This window comes from Schistocerca nitens, chromosome 4 (assembly GCF_023898315.1).
Source record: "Schistocerca nitens isolate TAMUIC-IGC-003100 chromosome 4, iqSchNite1.1, whole genome shotgun sequence".
NCBI classification, from domain to species: domain Eukaryota; kingdom Metazoa; phylum Arthropoda; class Insecta; order Orthoptera; family Acrididae; genus Schistocerca; species Schistocerca nitens.
In genome coordinates this window covers 32,353,471-32,371,637 of record NC_064617.1, presented here as the reverse complement: position 1 = coordinate 32,371,637, position 18,167 = coordinate 32,353,471, and the positions used below count along the sequence as shown (strand labels likewise).

The 18,167-nt window shown below is 40.6% G+C and overlaps 1 protein-coding gene across 1 annotated transcript; it reads left to right on the top strand.

Annotated features, from left to right (window-relative positions):
- Positions 1-17,233: 17,233 nt before the first annotated feature.
- LOC126251414 (uncharacterized) lies at positions 17,234-17,778 on the top strand. The gene has a single exon (XM_049951824.1). It carries the CDS (start codon positions 17,398-17,400, stop codon positions 17,776-17,778), a length of 381 nt encoding a protein of 126 aa, XP_049807781.1. The 5' UTR covers positions 17,234-17,397.
- The last annotated feature ends 389 nt before the right edge of the window (positions 17,779-18,167 follow it).

Below are 18,167 nucleotides of genomic sequence, written 5' to 3'. Positions count from 1 at the left end.
TCTGCTTCATTTAGTGTACTTTTATATTTTCTCCTTTCATTTATTAAATTCAATATCTCCCATGTTATCCAAGGATTTCTACTAGGCATTGTCTTTTTACCTATTTGATCCTTTGCTGCCTTCACCATTTCATCTTTTAAAACTAATCATTCATCTCCTACTATATTTATTTCCAGTGTTCTAGTCAACTGTTTCCTAATGCTCCCTCTGAAACTCTCAACAACTCTGGATCTTTCAACTTTTCCAAGTCCCATCTCCTTAATTTGCTATCTTTTTGCAATTTCGCTAGTTTTAATCTACAGTTCATAACCAATAAACTGTGGTCAAAGTCCACATCTGCCACTGGAAATGTCTTGAACCTTTGGTGTCTCCAGGTCTCTTCCACAAATACAACCTTCTTTCATGATTCTTAAATGAAGTGTTAGCGAAGATTAAATTATGTTCTGGGCAAAATTCTACCAGGCAGCTTCCTCTTTCATTCATTTCCCCCCAGTCCATATTAACCTACTATTTTTCCTTCTATTCCTTTCCCTACTGTCGAACTCTAGTCCTCCATCACAATTAAATTTTTGCCTCCCTGAACTACTTGAATAATTTCTTTTATCTTATCATACATTTCTTCAATCTTTTCATCACCTGTGGAGCTAGCTGGCATATAAACTTGTACTGCTGTGGCAGGTGTGGGCTTCATGTCTATTTTGGCTATTATTATGCATTCACTAAGCTGTTTATAGTAGCTTAACCACATTCCTATTTTCTTACTCTTTATTAAAAATGCCCCTGCAATACCCCTATTTGATTTTGTATTTATTCCCCTATATTCACCAGAACAGAAGGCCTAAATCTCCTGCCATCAAACTTCACTAATTCCCACTATATCTATCTTCAACCTATACATTTCCCTTTTTAAATTTTTTAACCTACCTCCCCAATTAAGGGATCTAGCATTCCATGCTCCGGAGATTTCAGGACTCGGTAAGTGTCCCCTGACCCATGGTTCTGGGTGACTTTCCCGAAACCTACCCTTTTTCCTAGATCTCTCCAGTCCTTTTCCTTCATCCCTCTTCCTTCCCCATCAACCCCTCTAGTTGAAGGAGGAACCACTGGCTCCAAAACCTTGCCTAATTACAACAATCTTCTGCATGTGTTTTCTGCCACTGCCTGGTGAGTAGATTTTTTTTCTATCGAATTAAATTATTTTGCCAAAAACTGATTGATTCTTTTGTTAAATTCATGATAAAGTACTAAGAGCATAACATTATGATGACTTTCTCTTTGCCAGTATCTTTGAATGTTCATTCTGTGTTACCTGTCAACCAATATTCATTCCTAAAAACTTTGATTGTTATACAGTCTGTAGATCTATATCTTTATCATGTATGCTTAGTGTTACAAGTTTGTCCCACTTAAAGTTGAAGTGCTTGATGTCTGTTTTCCTTACGTTCATATTTAATTTATTACAAACTGTCCAACTGTAAACATCCTTGAGAATTTGTTTCCCCTCCATCGTATACCTCCCTCTTCATCTTCATTTCCCCTCATCCTCAAACTGTTCACTCATGTATTGTATTCCATAAATTAAATCACAAAGAAAAGTTATCAAGTCCTTCAGATAAGAGAAGCAAGTCAAGTTATACATCAACATGCACACACAGCTACTGCAGGCTCCCTTCCCTGTCTCACAAGTAATTTTGAGTGTCTCTTTTACTCTAGCTATTAAAAAAATTTTCCTATGGTGGAACAGTACCGTGAGTGCAAATATCCACAATTGCCTAGCAAACATTATCATGACTGATGTGGTGTTCCATAGCTATTTCAAGTACTGTACACTGTATTCATCAAGCAGCTGGAATTGCTGTGTGCGGCTAGTTCTCTTACACTACAATAATAGAAGTAAAAACAAATTCCTTTTAGACTATGCATCTGTGTCTATGTTTCAGTAAAGAATTTTACATTATGTGTTGATAATTTAACAGAGTACTAACAGATATCAGGCAAGACATTGAAAATCCCTAAATATTCAAAAATAAAGAAGAGAATACCTCTTTAGCTACTCCTACAATTTGTCAGAATATTTGGACTTGGGGTGTTAGTTTGGCATAAATTTAACATTTAATAGAAATAGATCTTGACTTCACCAGTATGGGGTCAACCAAAGTTTGAGGTATTCGCTGCCTGCTTTGCACTGGGATATAACTGTGTTGTGTTGTGTGATGCCATGGTGGCACAGCATATTTGAAACAGATCGTGTTTGCAGAGGGCATGCTGGAGTATATAGTAGCATATCTACTGTGGGATGTTTATGTTTTTAAATTGTTTGTGAATGCTGTTAGTGATTAGTTGAACTTCTTAAGTACTATTTGTAAGAATAATATTGGAAGAGTTTATGGCAGCTGGTTTGTGAGCTATTTTTATGTTGGCAGTTACAGACAATTGATTCATTTTCATGTTTGGAATTATTAGCATGGTGTGTTCTTTAAGGATGGAGCTTTAATTTTATGGTGGATGTATGTTATTCCCTTTCATGTCAAGAAGTATGTGAAGTGTTCCATTCATGGAGAAGGTATGGGATTAACTAAAGTTGTTGCACTTCACACCAGGGACTAGTATATGTGGCATTGTCAGTGGGACAAGGTATGGTGATATGTTCCAGGGGATTCTCGGTTTGATAAGTCTAGGCTGGCCATTCGAGAGACTGCATTGATGACATTGATTGATTGATTTTAACAGGGAAGCTAAAACAGCTTAGGTCAGACCCACCACTGTCCACACCGAAAGTAGGTTTATTGTGCGGTATCGCTCCCTGTATATCTAGTAAAGCCAACCATTGTCCTTAAATAGTGCAAGGAGTCCCTCTACCAGTTTTTTGTTAGACACAATTTCTTCAGGTCTATCTGTCCTGAACATTCTGTATCTTTTACTCTCCAATGCCATGCATTTGAAGATTAGGTGTGACGCAGTTTCTTCACTCTCATCACAGATCCTACGTTTAGGGTCCTCTTCCATTATACCCATTGTGTGTAGGTGTTTTTTGAAATTCCCATGGCCGGTGATCAGTCCAGTCATGAGTTTGATCTCTTTCCTGTTCAATCCCAGGATTACAGAGCTTCTTTTAAAATATGGCTTGGGCATCATTACCTTACCATGTTTTTGTTTATGGACCTTGGTCCAATATCCTATGTGCTGTTTCCTAAGCCAGTTCCGTAGTTCTAATTTGATCATAGCCTTGGTGATTGTCAGAACAGGTTCGGATCCAATACATGGAGTTGTTGCCCCCATCCTAGCCAACTATTGGCTTGTTCATTGCCACAGATCCCTGAGTGGCCCGAGACCCAGACTAGGTTTACCCTGTTGCTTCCCCCTAGCTCCACCAGAGCCCTGTGGCAATCTGCAACAATCTTAGATCTTGTTGCAGGAGCTGCCAATGATTTCAGGGCTGCCTGGCTGTCTGAATAGATGTAGATGCTATGGTCATTGTAGCACCTACAAATATTCTCCTTCACATGTGCCCTGATTGTAGTAATTTCAGCTTGGAATACAGAGGCCAGTTTCATTGGCTATACCCTGTACACCCCTGCCCCAATGCCTTGGTCTGTTTTCGATCCATCGGTGAACCAAACGATGTCCCCTGTACGGTGTCGAACTGTTTTTTCCCACTGCTCCCTACTTCTAATTATTACGTTGTAAGGCTTGTCAGAGCAGTTGGGAGTTATTATATAGTCGACAGGCATTTCCCCAGCCATTCCTATATTTACCTCATTCACTATGTTAGTGTGTGATTCTGGATATCCGAATGAGACCCACATTTTGCCAGTTTTAAGTCTGTGTGCCCCAACTGCTGCCTCCATCTTGACCCAAATGTGAAGTGGAGGCATATCCAGCATGGCTTCCATTCCAGCAGTTGGTGTGCTGCTAATTCCGCCTGTTATGGCTAAACAGGCCAATCTCTGCACCTTAGCAAGCTCCTTAGCAGCAACCCGCTGTTCTACCTTCTTCCACCACACTATGGCCCCATGGGAAATCATATGTCTAACCACTGTGGCGTATATCCAGTGCATACCCCTGGGGCTTAGGCCCCAGTTTTTGCCACAAGCCCTCCTAGTACTCACTAGAGTCCTTTTTGTCTTGGAGCAGATGCTCTTAATGTGAGGGGATCCAAGTTAGCTTCTCATCCAAGGTTACCCCTAGATATTTCACTATCCCTTTCACAGGTAGAGTTTCATCGAAGAGCTTTAGATTCCAACTTGCGAGTTGAATATGTCTCTTAATAAATGGCACCACAACAGTCTTCTTAGGATTAACTCTCAGATCCTGTTTAATGCTCCATTTTTGCACAATGAGCAATCCTCCTTGTGCCATATTCCTGACTGTGTCAGCGAATTTGTCAAGTATTACTATGACAAGGTCATCTGTGTATCCTTGGCGGAAGCATTGTCTAGAACTTAGTTCCTCAATGAGTTTGTTCACCACTAGTTTCCACAATAGAGAAGACAAAACTCCTCCTTGGGGGCAGCCTCTAGTGGTCTTAATTACCATCCTCTCATTCATCATGGTAGCCTCTACCTACCTTCCACTAAGCATGGCCCTGGTCCACCTACATATAGTGGTCCCCAGGTCATGCACCCCTGCTGCCCTTACCATGGAACCGAAGGTCGTATTACTGAAGGCCCCCTCGATATCCAGGAAGATGCATGAGCCGTGTGTGGCTCATGTTCCTGCCATCATGTATTTTACATCCTGTTTTTCACATACTTCCACCTCACTACATTAATTTAGATTACTATTCTCACTGAGTTGCTGCTTTGCCTGACCATGAGCGGTGCTAACAGCACATATCAATATATCCTCATTCGTAGTATCTTGCTCGACTGCTATTACTTCCCAGTTGCTGTCTGTCGTAAAGGAGTTCAAGTCACAAGTTCGGGTTTGCCAGTCAGTTGGAACACGTCTGCAGCGCAGTTCGGACCTGCCAGTTGGGGAGTTGCTATGCAGCACTAGTGCAGTCAGATTGGAACTGTGAGGTCTGCATCGACATCGCTTGCCAACCATTGTCGCCACACATCACTTGAGCCGGGCCACGGTCTCGGTGAATCGTCGGTCGGCCGTCCTACAGGACAACGTGTTTTGGCTCGCCGGTCATTCATGAGTCGGCTGTGTGTATGCATTGACTCCCACTTTGTCCTCTGTTGGGTATCGTTCAGATTTTTGTGCAAGTGTTTGTCAGGTTGTGTGTGTAGTTTGTGTGATTTTGATTGACAAGTTATTTTAAATGTCATCGGCGTATTGTTGGCTCTGAGAGCTCAGTCGTCTCATCAGGTGATGTGTAACTGGTTCTCTGAGCACTTCTGGGCCTCTTAAATTACCATCTTGTGGAACTTAGCTCGCTCTCTTCCCGGGGCAGGGATGTCGGGTAGCCAGTGGGTGTGTTTCCTCCACACGGTTGGGTCCGAGGCAGTATTTCCTCTGTTGGGTGTCTGGAAGTGAGTGGGAGATACACCAGCAGTGCAGTCGCGATGGAGCAGCAGTCCTGGATGGACCAGCAGGCGGTCAGTCGGTTGCTGAGGACCAGGGAAGTTATCTTCATGGGGTGCAGTTGGCTGGGTCTGCAAGCGGCCCCTGCGCAGTGTCAGAGTGTGTGTGGAGCTGTCCAATTGTTATGGGCTTTGTGGTTCACTGACCCAGGATGTCAAAGTTGAGTAGTGGTTTCAAGTAATCAAGCCACATCCATTCATGTTGTGTGGTTCGTTTCGGTGGTTCGCTGTTGGGGAGGTTTTCCTGTGAGCAACACCGAGTGTTTGTATTGCTGAAATTTAGCCACCATGCCGTGGAATTAACTCTATTGGTTGACTACAATTCAAGTGCACCAGCGCAATTTTCTGCCTTGTGGCTGTTAGTGTCCCGGTTACCTGCCCTGGCCACTAACGTAATTTCAGGCAGTGTCCTTTCCTCACCTGTTGTCGCTGTCCAGCATGGTGTGTAGTTTTGACAGCTTAATACATATACATATTTCCAGAATGAGATTTTCACTCTGCAGCGGAGTGTGCACTGTTATGAAACTTCCTGGCAGATTAAAACTGCGTGCCAGACTGAGATTCTTGTTTGGAGGCCTTCAGCCGTGAAAGATTTGAGTTTGAAACTCGTAGTTGTAAAAGTTCAGCTATATGCTGCTTTGGTTGTAAATGTGTTATTAAATTACAATTTTAAGGTGAAACTGACCCCAACCTTATTTGGCACTTTCCAGTTACCTGCCGTGGCCACTAACATAATTTCAGGCAGTGTCCTTTCCTCACCTGTTGTCACTGTCCAACACGGTATGTACTTTTGACAGCTTAATGCATATATATATTTGATTGTGGATAATCACCCCTGTAACATTTTGTGTTTGAATTCTCATGTACCAATTGGTGGCAAGCAAGTCGTTTGTTGGTCTGTCCATGGCTGTCCCTTGGTTGGGTTTCAACGGATCAAGTGTAGTTGGGCTCACCACCTGTCTCACCTATGTGAACGAGGGCAGACCAACCCCCTGGAGGTTTCTGAGTGCTGTTGTCTTTACTGTATTTCTCTCTTGGTTTTACTATGTTTTATGTAAGTAAGTTTGAATTCTGGCAATTTGATATTTGCTGAAAGGTTATTGCTGTTGTGTTGTCTTTTCTATTAGTCCAGTTTCAGCTACTTAAAACTTAAGGCTTATGGTTATATTTTTTTAAAAAAAATTTGGAAAATTAATTGTGGGCCTTCAGCCTTGAAACCTTATTTTTAAAATTACCTTTCAAGCTTAAACATTGTGGCTTGGAATCTTATTCTTAAAATTACCTTTCAAGCTTAGACATTGCGGCCTTCTGCCTTTGAAAGGTTATGGTAATTTATTTTAAAATCTGGAAAATTTTATTATGGGCCTTCAGCCATTTGTATTGCGTCTTGTTTATGTTTGTCTATCCACCCTTGCCTTGAGGCTTTCAGTCTAGCTGTCATATATATATTTTAATTATTTTATTGACTTTTTTAACTGCATTTTTTATCTTGTTTATTTTTAAGATTTCTTGTTTGGAGGCCTTCAGCTGTGAAAGAATAGCATTCTGAAACTCATAGTTGTGAAGGTTTGGCTATGTGCCGCTTTGGTTGTAAATGTGTTATTAAAGTAAAATAAATTACAATTTTAAGGTGAAATGATGAAGAAATTGAAGAAATATATGATGAAATAAAAGAAATTATTCAGATAGTGAAGGGAGACGAAAACTTACCGTAATAGTCATGGGTGACTGGAATTCGGTAGTAGGAAATGGGAGAGAAGGAAACGTAGTAGGTGAATATCGATTGGGGCTAAGAAATGAAAGAGAAGGCCGCCTGGTAGAATTTTGCTCAGAGCACAACTTAATCATAGCTAACACTTGGTTCAAGAATCATAAAAGAAGGTTGTATACGTGGAAGAAGCCTGGAGATACTGACAGGTTTCAGATAGCTTATATAAGGGTAAGACAGAGATTTAGGAACCAGGTTTTAAATTGTAAGACATTTCCAGGGGCAGATATGGATTGTGACCACAATCTATTGGTTATGAACTGTAGATTAAAACTGAAGAAACTGCAAAAAGGTGAGAATTTAAGGAGATGGGACCTGGATAAACTGACTAAAGCAGAGGTTATTGATTGGCGACTCCATAGTGTCCTGTGCACTACGACCAGATAATGGGTATACTTGAAAGGAGAGACAGCATTGGTTGTATATTTTTGTTTATTATCGCAAAATCGATTTGCGGTCACTTAGTGACCATCTTCAGTGCTGTAATATATAAGTTAAATTAGTAAGCACTGGTGTCAATAAGCTTACAGCGATCACATAGACTCATAATATTGATAATAAACAAAAATATACGACCAATGCTGTCTCTCCTTTCAAGTATAAAGCAGAGGTTGTACAGAGTTCCAGGGAGAGCATAAGGGAACAATTGACAGGAATGGGGGAAAGAAATACAGTAGAAGAAGAATGGATAGCTTTGAGAGATGAAGTAGTGAAGGCAGCAGAGGATCAAGTAGGTAAAAAGACGAGGGCTAGTAGAAATCCTTGGGTAACAGAAGAAATATTGAATTTAATTGATGAAAGGAGAAAATATAAAAATGCAGTAAATGAAGCAGGCAAAAAGGAATACAAACATCTCAAAAATGAGATCAACAGGAAGTGCAAAATGGCTAAGCAGGGATGGCTAGAGGACAAATGTAAGGATGTAGAGGCTTATCTCACTAGGGGTAAGATAGATACTGCCTACAGGAAAATTAGAGAGACCTTTGGAGAAAAGAGAGCCACTTGTATGAATATCAAGAGCTCAGATGGAAACCCAGTTCTAAGCAAAGAAGGAAAAGCAGAAAGGTGGAAGGCGTATACACAGGGTCTATACAAGGGCGATGTACTTGAAGACAATATTATGGAAATGGAAGAGGATGTAGACGAAGATCAAATGGGAGATACGATACTGTGTGAAGAGTTTGGCAGAGCACTGAAAGACCTGAGTCGAAACAAGGCCCCGGGAGTAGACAACATTCCATTAGAACTACTGACGGCCTTGGGAGAGCCAGTCATGACAAAACTCTACCATCTGGTGAGCAAGATGTATGAGACAGGCGAAATACCCTCAGACGTCAAGAAGAATATAATAATTCCAATCCCAAAGAAAGCAGGTGCTACAGATGTGAAAATTCAGTTTAATAAGTCATGGATGCAAAATACTAATGCGAATTCTTTACAGACGAATGGAAAAACTGGTAGAAGCCGACCTCAAGGAATATTGGAACACATGAGGCAATACTGACCCTACGACTTATCTCAGAAGCTAGATTAAGGAAAGGCAAACCTATGTTTGTAGCATTTGCAGACTTAGAGAAAGCTTTTGACAATGTTGACTGGAATACTCTCTTTCAAATTCTGAAGGTGGCAGGAGTAAAATACAGGGAGCGAAAGGCTATTTACAATTTGTACAGAAACCAGATGGCAGTTATAAGAGTCGAGGGGCATGAAAGGGAAGCAGTGATTGGGAAGGGAGTGAGGCAGGGTTGTAGCCTCTCCCTGATGTTATTCAATATGTATATTGAGCAAGCAGTGAAGGAAACAAGAGAAAAATTCAGAGTAGGTATTAAAATCCATGGAGAAGAAATCAAATCTTTGAGGTTTGCCAATGGCATTGTAATTCTGTCAGGGACAGCAAAGGACTTAGAAAAGCAGTTGAACAGAATGGATAGTATCTCGAAAGGAGGATATGAGATGAACATCAAAAAAAGCAAAGCAAGGATAATGGAATGTAGTCAAATTAAGTCAGGTGATGCTGAGGGAATTAGATTAGGAAATGAGAGGCTTAAAGTAGTAAAGGAGTTTTGCTATTTGGGGAGAAAAATAACTGATGATGGTCAAAGTAGAGAGTATATAAAATGTAGACTGACAATGGCAAGGAAAGCGTTTCTGAAGAAGAGAAATTTGTTAACATCGAGTATATATTTAAGTGTCAGGAAGTCCTTTCTGAAAGAATTTGTATGGAGTGTAGCCACGTATGGAAGTGAAACATGGACGATAAATAGTTTGGACAAGAAGAGAATAGAAGCTTTTGAAATGTGGTGCTACAGAATAATGCTGAAGCTTAGATGGGTAGATCATATAACTAATGAGAAGGTATTGAATAGGATTGGGGAGAAGAGAAGTTTGTGGCACAACTTGACTAGAAGAAGGGATCGGTTGGTAGGACGTATTCTGAGGCATCAAGGGATCACCAATTTAGTATTGGAGGGCAGTGGGGAGGGTAAAAATCATAGAGGGAGACCAAGAGATGAATACACTAAACAGATACAGAAGGATGTAGGCTGCAGTAGGTACTGGGAAATGAACAAGCTTGCACAGGATAGAGTAGCATGGAGAGCTGCATCAAACCAGTCTCAGGACTGAAGACCACAACAACAACAATATGAAACTGACTCGAATCTTATTTGTCCCTTTCCACAATCCTAATCACCTGTTCTGCCCAGCAGGTTTAGCGAGAGTGTCAATGCAGAGGGCTATTTCTTGGAAGTGAAGTGCTTTTTCCACCTTCCAAACGAGTTGGTGAAGAGCCATGTCACATGATTTACCTGGTTGGTATGCATGTTGTTTCGGGTGTAGAGGGACCCTACTTAGCCTCCTCTCTCCAACATATACATTAACCAGTTTTTCTGATGTTTTGAGAATAAAGGAGGACAGACTGATTGGTCTCATACCCTTGGCCTTGGTATGATCAATTCTCCCTGGCTTTGTTATGCAGACAACCTTCACTGCCCTCCAAGCATTGGGAATGATTCCCACCACTAGGCTAACCCTGAATAGCCATAGGACTCTTATGAGCTTTCCTCCTGCCTGTTGCAGGAGAGCTGGAAAAATTACATCTGGGCCAGGTGACTTGATGGTTGGAATGTTCCCACTGCCCACTGGATTCTGTTGAAGTTCACACACTCCTTGGCCATTTCCCAGTCCTCTCTTTGAGTGCCTGAGTGCTGTTGTCTCTCTGGGGTCACATACTGGTCTGTGTTGTCCAGTAGAGCATATTGAGGAAAGAGAGTTTAGAGGAGAAATTCCAGCATCTCATGTGCTGCCTTTGTATATTCCCCATCCTCCTTCCTCAACATACCTCCTGGATTGGTTGATACTCTAGTGAGAATCTTGTGAAGTATGGCTTGTGCACCCATGCCCTCCACTTCCTCACAAAATGCCTTCCAGGATACCTCCTTTGATTGTCTTATTGCAAGATTGTAATTGACAAGGGCCTCACGATATTTAGCCCATTGTCCTTTACGTCTCTCAATATTAAGCAGTCTCCGTACCTGTTTTCTTTGCGTTTCCAGTTTGTTATTCCACCAAGGAACAATCCTATTTGTGCACTTGCTGGTGATTGTGCAGTTGTCCTGACATGAGGTCACTATGGCAGAGGTAACAGCCTCTACTACTTCCTCAAATTCTACTGGATTCCTTATCGAGGTTTTAATTTCCAATAAGCCTAAGTCAAGGTCCCTCCTATATGTCTCCCAGTCTGTTTTCTTGGGACTCCTATAGGTCATGGTCTGTCTGATTCCCATTTCAACCTTGAATTTGATGGACGTGTGGTCTGATGAGGATGGCTCCTACACCACATGCCATTGTTCAACATAGCTACCCATCATCATGGAACCAAAGGTTATGTCAATTACTTCTTCCTTTCTGACATTCCTGAATGTGGGTTCATTGCCCCTATTCAGTACCTCTAAGTTGTTAGCTAAAAGAAATTCAAGAAGTTACTCACCTCTACTGTTTGTTGGTGTCCTTGCTTCCCCCACTAGGTTGTGGGCATTGACATCACATCCCACCAGCAGTTGATCACCTTGCCAATGGCAAGTCTCTACCAGTCTCCTCACCTCCAAGGGAGGAGGAGAGCTGTCTTCATAAGGAAGGAATGCTGAGGCCAAAATAATTTCCCTTGTGATATCTTCCTCACATTGCTGCATTTTAATGGTCACTAAGCCCCTAGAGCAAAAATCCATCACTGACATAAAAGAAACGTCATTTTTTCTTACATAGATGCATGTTCTGGAGTTTCTTAGATTTCTAGCATAAATCAGCTTACCTCCAGTGCAACCAAGGCCCAATACACCCCCTTTGTATAAATAGGGGTTCTTGTATCAGGGCCACATCCACTTCCTGTCTCCCCAGGCAGCGGCTCAGGGCAGCAGAGGTCCCTTTACTGTGCTACAGATTAATCTGCAGCACCTCCAGGCTCCATCTTGCTGCCATCTATGAGGTCTTTGAGATCCCTGACGGTGACCTGCGAGAACCCTAAAAACAATTTCAGGTCCTGCTCCAGCATCGCCTTCAGGGACTTCTCATCAACCTCCACCACCAGGGTTCGTCCTTCTGGAGCAACCTTCTGGTTAATCACTCTCCAGTCTTCTGTTGAGACTTTTGGGTTCTGGGCCCCTATTTTCCCAAACAGAATCTTGGGAGAGACTTCCTTAAGAATCTTATGTACCCATAATGATATCTTTGCGGTCTTAAGAAGCTCCTCTGCCGTCTTAACCAGCAGCTTCGCATCTTCCCACGGGGATATAATGGGGACCTTGTCCTCAAGCCATTCTACCGTGTGTACTCCCTTACAGACAAAAATGAGTGCACCGCAATCTAGATAGACCCTCCTGAAGTTGGGACCTGGGCCGCCATCCACCACATTCTTTTCAAAGAGGGCCATCTGTACCAATTCCTCCTGCTGCGAGGTGATGGCCACCAGTGGATAACCTTTCTGGATAACTGCCATCCTAAAAACCGAGACTGCAGTACTATAGGTCTGTTTCCCCATTTGTTGCCTCGGTTTTTTCTTGACTCACTCATCCAGGAAGAAGGGAGACTTTGATTCCTCCCTTATCTGCTTACTACCTGTCTTTGACGTTGTGGGGGTCTGCGTGTCCCCTTCAACCTGAGACAATTTCTTTCTGGGGGTCTTAGGTTCTAGTCCCTTTAATTCCCTCCACTTGTCTTTACGGAGCCATTTTTCCCTTCCTTTTTCCTCTGTTCCCTGAGTAGCTTCCTCTTCTGGGCCCCAGACAAGCCTTTGATCTTCATCTGGTCTAGCTTCTCGGTCCCACTCCTGGCCCAGGTCTAGACCATGATTCAGTAGTGGGAATGCCTTCCATCAGTTCTGTCCCTCATGTTTGGATATCTGAGGTCTCAGTTTGACCCTCAGTTTGTTTTTCTTTATTTTCTATAATCATGTTCATATTGGTCCCATGAGATTTGGGGATCTAGAAGGTCCACACCACAAATACCCCACGCAGTGTAAGGCTAATTACTCAGGGAAGTCAGCCGGTATCCCAGAGGCTACGTTTGCGACACATCTTCCCATGTGCCATGCACCCCTCAGCACGGGTCATATCACACCTTGGATTGGGTCAGGGAATAGAGTAGGACTAGAAATGGATAGGGAAGAAAGGACGTTGTGGGACAATCTTAGTCTGATCCATCAGCTGAGGCCTTTCCAGCAGTAGGTCCTCTACCTTCGACATTGTCCTCAGCTTCCCACAGATATGCAAGCCTCTCCACACGGACAGTGCTTCGTCAAGGTGGTGTCCCCCAGAGAGGATTGATGACATTAGTTTTGCTGTCACTAGACTGCTAGATTTATATGTTGGATGACTGGATGGTAAGTATGTCTTTTTTTTTTTTTTTTTTTTTTTTTACTGTAGTTTGAATAGCAGAAGTATTTATGTGCATAAGTGTGTGGTTTTTGTACATCAAAATGGGTGTTAATGCAATTATTTATATAGTTTTTGATTGTGTTGTTAGATGTTTCATTGTAATTGGTAGGTATCATGAAGTTTCTTCTATCTACAAGGGTGAGGATAGGTTTTTGATATTAGTTATATGGCTGAGGTTAGGTTTTGTGATACTGCAGATTTTATTTTAGCTACATAGGGCAAGTGAAGTCTTTGAGTCACAGACTGACACAATGAAAAGATTGTCACAGCGAAAGCATTTTCATTGCGTCTGTTAGTGACACATTGCCTAACTATGCGGTGCGTAGAAATCATTCCTCTTCATATTGTTGTTATACCAGTCTGACTTTCGATTGTTGGATCATATGAAGTCTTAGTTACTAGTTTTTTGTGTGTAGTTTCAGGGTATTGTGGGTTTCATGTAAAAGTCAAGTGAAATTTCTGATACCAGGTTTTGGAACTGTGTGTGGGTTCATAGTATTGTCGACTTCTTTTGAGCTGTATGTGTCAAGTGAAATTTATGGTACCAGGTTTTAAATCTATATGTGTGTGTGTGTGTGACTTCATGAACTGCATTTGAGCTATAGAGGTCAAGTGAAATTTCTGATACCAGGTTAAGCTTTTTTTTTTATTGTGGTTTTAATTGCTGAGGGTTTTCTTTCTTTCTTTTTTTTCCTTAATTTTTTTGTATTTTTTTAGGATGTCTTAATTACTAGGATTGGTGTATATTTAATTTGTCCCCACCCAAAACAAGCTAATTTCTGCAGTTGTCCCATTACTTACATATTATTTTTGCAATTAAATATTTTTCGTATTACTTGTGCAATGAATGACATCATGGACACCATGTTATATAAGTCTGAAATAAGGGTCTCCACCATCTTGATGACATCATGAGTAAAAAAGTCAATGGGTGGTACCACAATCTTCAGTTTTACCTCAATATATAGATAGCTGGAGGAAGTCTGTGTTAAGTTATATAAATCCTTAATTTTAAGTAAAAATTTATTGAATGAAAACAACAGCTGAGTACGATAAGATTTTTTCAAATTACTTGTTCCTCTACATATGTAAAGTATTTACCCTAATCATCAGTATTATTACTTGAGCTAGTCACAGTTTGTTGTTAGTATTCTGTACAAAAGTAGCCTGCAGTAGCTGCTTATAAATGTATAACTCGGCTCATTCCAGACCAATGAAACCTCTGCTCCATGATGCTATTTACATAATGCGATGCATGAATGAATGGACAAATTAATGAATGGACAAATGAATGAATTTACAAATGAATGAATGACGTGCTCATTACAACAAAGCATCAGTAAAAATATAGATAACCTTCATTGTACAGATAATCTACATTATACAGCCTTCTGATAAAGTTTGTATGATGACATCAGTGAAACATATTGAAAATTCCATAGCTATCATCAGCAAACTTATTTTTATAAGAAACTTATACAACCTATGCTATTGCTTTGGTAACAAGTTGATGCTGATTTGTAATTGGTAATATTCTGTGTGAACATTACCGAACTATCAGTTTAATAAGTCACAGCTGCAAAATACTAACATGAATTATTTACAGACGAATGGAAAAACTGGTAGAAGCCGACCTCGGGGAAGATCATTGGATTGCGTAGAAATGTTGGAACATGTGATGCAATACTGACCCTACGACTTATCTTAGAAAATAGATTAAGGAAAGGCAAACCTATGTTTCTAGCATTTGTAGACTTAGAGAAAGCTTTTGACAATGTTGACTGGAATACTCTCTTTCAAATTCTAAAGGTGGCTGGGGTAAAATACAGGGAGCGAAAGGCTATTTACAATTTGTACAGAAACCAGATGGCAGTTATAAGAGTCGAGGGGCATGAAAGGGAAGCAGTGGTTGGGAAGGGAGTGAGACAGGGTTGTAGCCTCTCCCCGATGTTATTCAATCTGTATATTGAGCAAGCAGTAAAGGAAACAAAAGAAAAATTTGGAGTAGGTATTAAAATCCAGGTAGAAGAAATCAAAACTTTGAAGGTTCGCCAATGATGTTGTAATTCTGTCAGAGACAGCAAAGGACTTGGAAGAGCAGTTGAATGGAATGGGCAGTGTCTTGAAATGAGGATATAAGATGAACATCAAAAAAAGCAAAGCGAGGGTAATGGAATGTAGTTGAATTAAGTCGGGTGATGCTGAGGGAATTAGATTAGGAAACGAGAGGCTTAAAGTAGTAAAGGAGTTTTGCTATTTGGGGAGCAAAATAACTGATGATGGTCAAAGTAGAGAGTATATAAAATGTAGACTGACAATGGCAAGGAAAGCGTTTCTGAAGAAGAGAAATTTGTTAACATCGAGTATAGATTTAAGTGTCAGGAAGTAGTTTCTGAAAGTATTCCTACGGCGTGTAGCCATGTATGGAAGTGAAACGTGGATGATAAATAGTTTGGACAGGAAGAGAATAGAAGCTTTCGAAATGTGGTGCTACAGAAGAATGCTGAAGATTAGATAGGTAGATCACATAACTAATGAGGAGGTATTGAATAGAATTGGGGAGGAGAGAAATTGGTGGCACAAGTTGACTAGAAGAAGGGATCGGTTGGTAGGACATATTCTGAGGCATCAAGGAATCACAAATGTAGTATTGGAGGGCAGCGTGGAGGGCAAAAATCATAGAGGGAGACCAAGAGATGAATACACTAAGCAGATTCAGAAGGATGTAGGTTGCAGTAGGTACTGGGAGATGAAAGAGCTTGCACAGGATAGATTAGCATGGAGGGCTGCATCAAACCAGTCTCAGGACTGAAGACCACAACAACAACAATATTCTGTGTGCTGATGCAACATAATGTTGTGCCTTTGTGTATGTTCATGAGTAATTTTCTGTTGCCTTGTGCATAATGTGTTCTACTTCTGATACTGCCAGTAACAAAAAAATTGAAATGGTTAACTAGTCAAATCTAAAAGTATATTCATTTTTTATTCTTCTTACATGTGGTCATGATTTCATAGTTGGTGTATAGATTACTTAGTATGGTATCATCTGTGCAGTCACTAAAAAATGTGCTTTTTGTCACAATGTACACACATTTTGTTTTATTGTGACCAAACATCATGTGCGAGGACATTTCCTTGTCTGTTCCCCTTTATACATGAATATATTTTGTAAATTATGCACATAAAATGTATTATTTTAGTTGTTGCATAGACTATATCAAAGGCAACAAATTAATTTTGAGTTTTGTTACTCATAATGAAATGATTTGCATGAAACAATCATTAATTAGCTCTTTTCGACAAAATAAATAGTGTCGGTATTTCAATGCACTTTCAGTACTTTGCCATAAAACTAAATAAAATGAAAAGAAATATGAAGAAAGAAGAGTAATCTAAAAACAATTACTGCTGTAAAATGTAATATAAAGTTACATATTGACCAGATCATTGTAGGGCACAATGTTTTTAAATGTATGTGTATTTTGTACTGATTAATTTTTAAGGTTCTGTTATTAAAATTTTATGTTTTTCTGCTTATAATTTGTCACTGTCCTTTCCCCACTAGCATTGTTTTTCAGAATAACTATGTGACTCGTAGATATTCGTTGTCATACTTACTATATTATGTATGCCTCTAACGTCATTCAGCTAATGAATATGGTACAGTGCAACTCTTGTAGTCCCTACTTGAATTTGTTATTATGTGTCATAAATTGATTTCTGATATCTTCCTGCCTATCTCATTTGTTTGTGAACTGCAGCGTTATAGCTTTCGCAGATACGAAGCTTCTTATAATATAATATATGTTAAATTCAATAAACTTATTCAGATGTTTAAAAATTACTCGCATTATAGGAATGGTAGCCGACAAATGGATCTTTTAAATCCACCGCCAAGGAGAGCCTTTCGCTTCGCTACTATTTAACACCAGAGATTATTTTACAGCAATACGAGGAAGTTGGCCGTCACTATGTTTTGTTTTCTTTCTTGCGCGCTAGGGTGTGCTATGGTAGTCAGCAGCATTATGGCCGCTTGTTGTTGTGGCCGTGTTATTGTCTTAGGGTCAGTGATATGATTGTGTCGATTTCGGTCGTATTCGAATCCGTAGTCCTCACAACATACAAAATTTTTGTTTGCTAGGAATTTAATACCGCATCAAGTGTAATGGGTGCTAAAGCCAGTACGGCAAACGGTGGAGGATCAAGTCCGCGAACTAGAACATTTTCTACGAGTAGCAGTTCCGATGTTGTTGCTGCTGGGAGTACGGGATTTAGCCTTCTAAGAGCAATTCCAGGTGCTGTGTCGAGTGATAGACAAAGAGCAAGATCCTTGTCAAGTGTTCCTGACAGTCATTCAAGTCATGAAGCAATTGGAATACCGAATTCAAGCGTCGGCGCTTATGACATATCTGAATCCCCTGAAACTGACAGCAGTTCTCCCGAGGATCATGTGCTGGTTGGTCCCTTGGCTGCCAACATTAGCCTTGGTCGAGTTTACGCTGCTCATTCGTTGCCGTCGAATATCTGGCCCTTAAACGGTGAGTAAATACAGTTGCAAGCAGCGTAGCTCATGAAACAGAAGTAAGAAAAGTTGCCTTAGTTCTGTATTAATTACCGACAGAATTCTTACTAGTATTGATGCTGTGCTAATGCAACTCTACAGCAGAACATTGCATAGAAATAATTTACCAGAAAGGCTGTCAACAATAGTGCTACTTACTCATTGTTGTACTTAGTTCCATTTTGGCGCAGACTTATATCAGCGTCCACTATACTGCTCTGCATAAACGTTGCTTGAAACTCCAGGTTTTTGTTGTGAACAGTATAATAGTAAAACCTTCACCCGTGTGCGATTACAGTTATCTGAAAACTATTGCGATCTCCGAAGTACATAACGGAACTTGTATGTAGCAAATAACAAAATATCAAAACTCT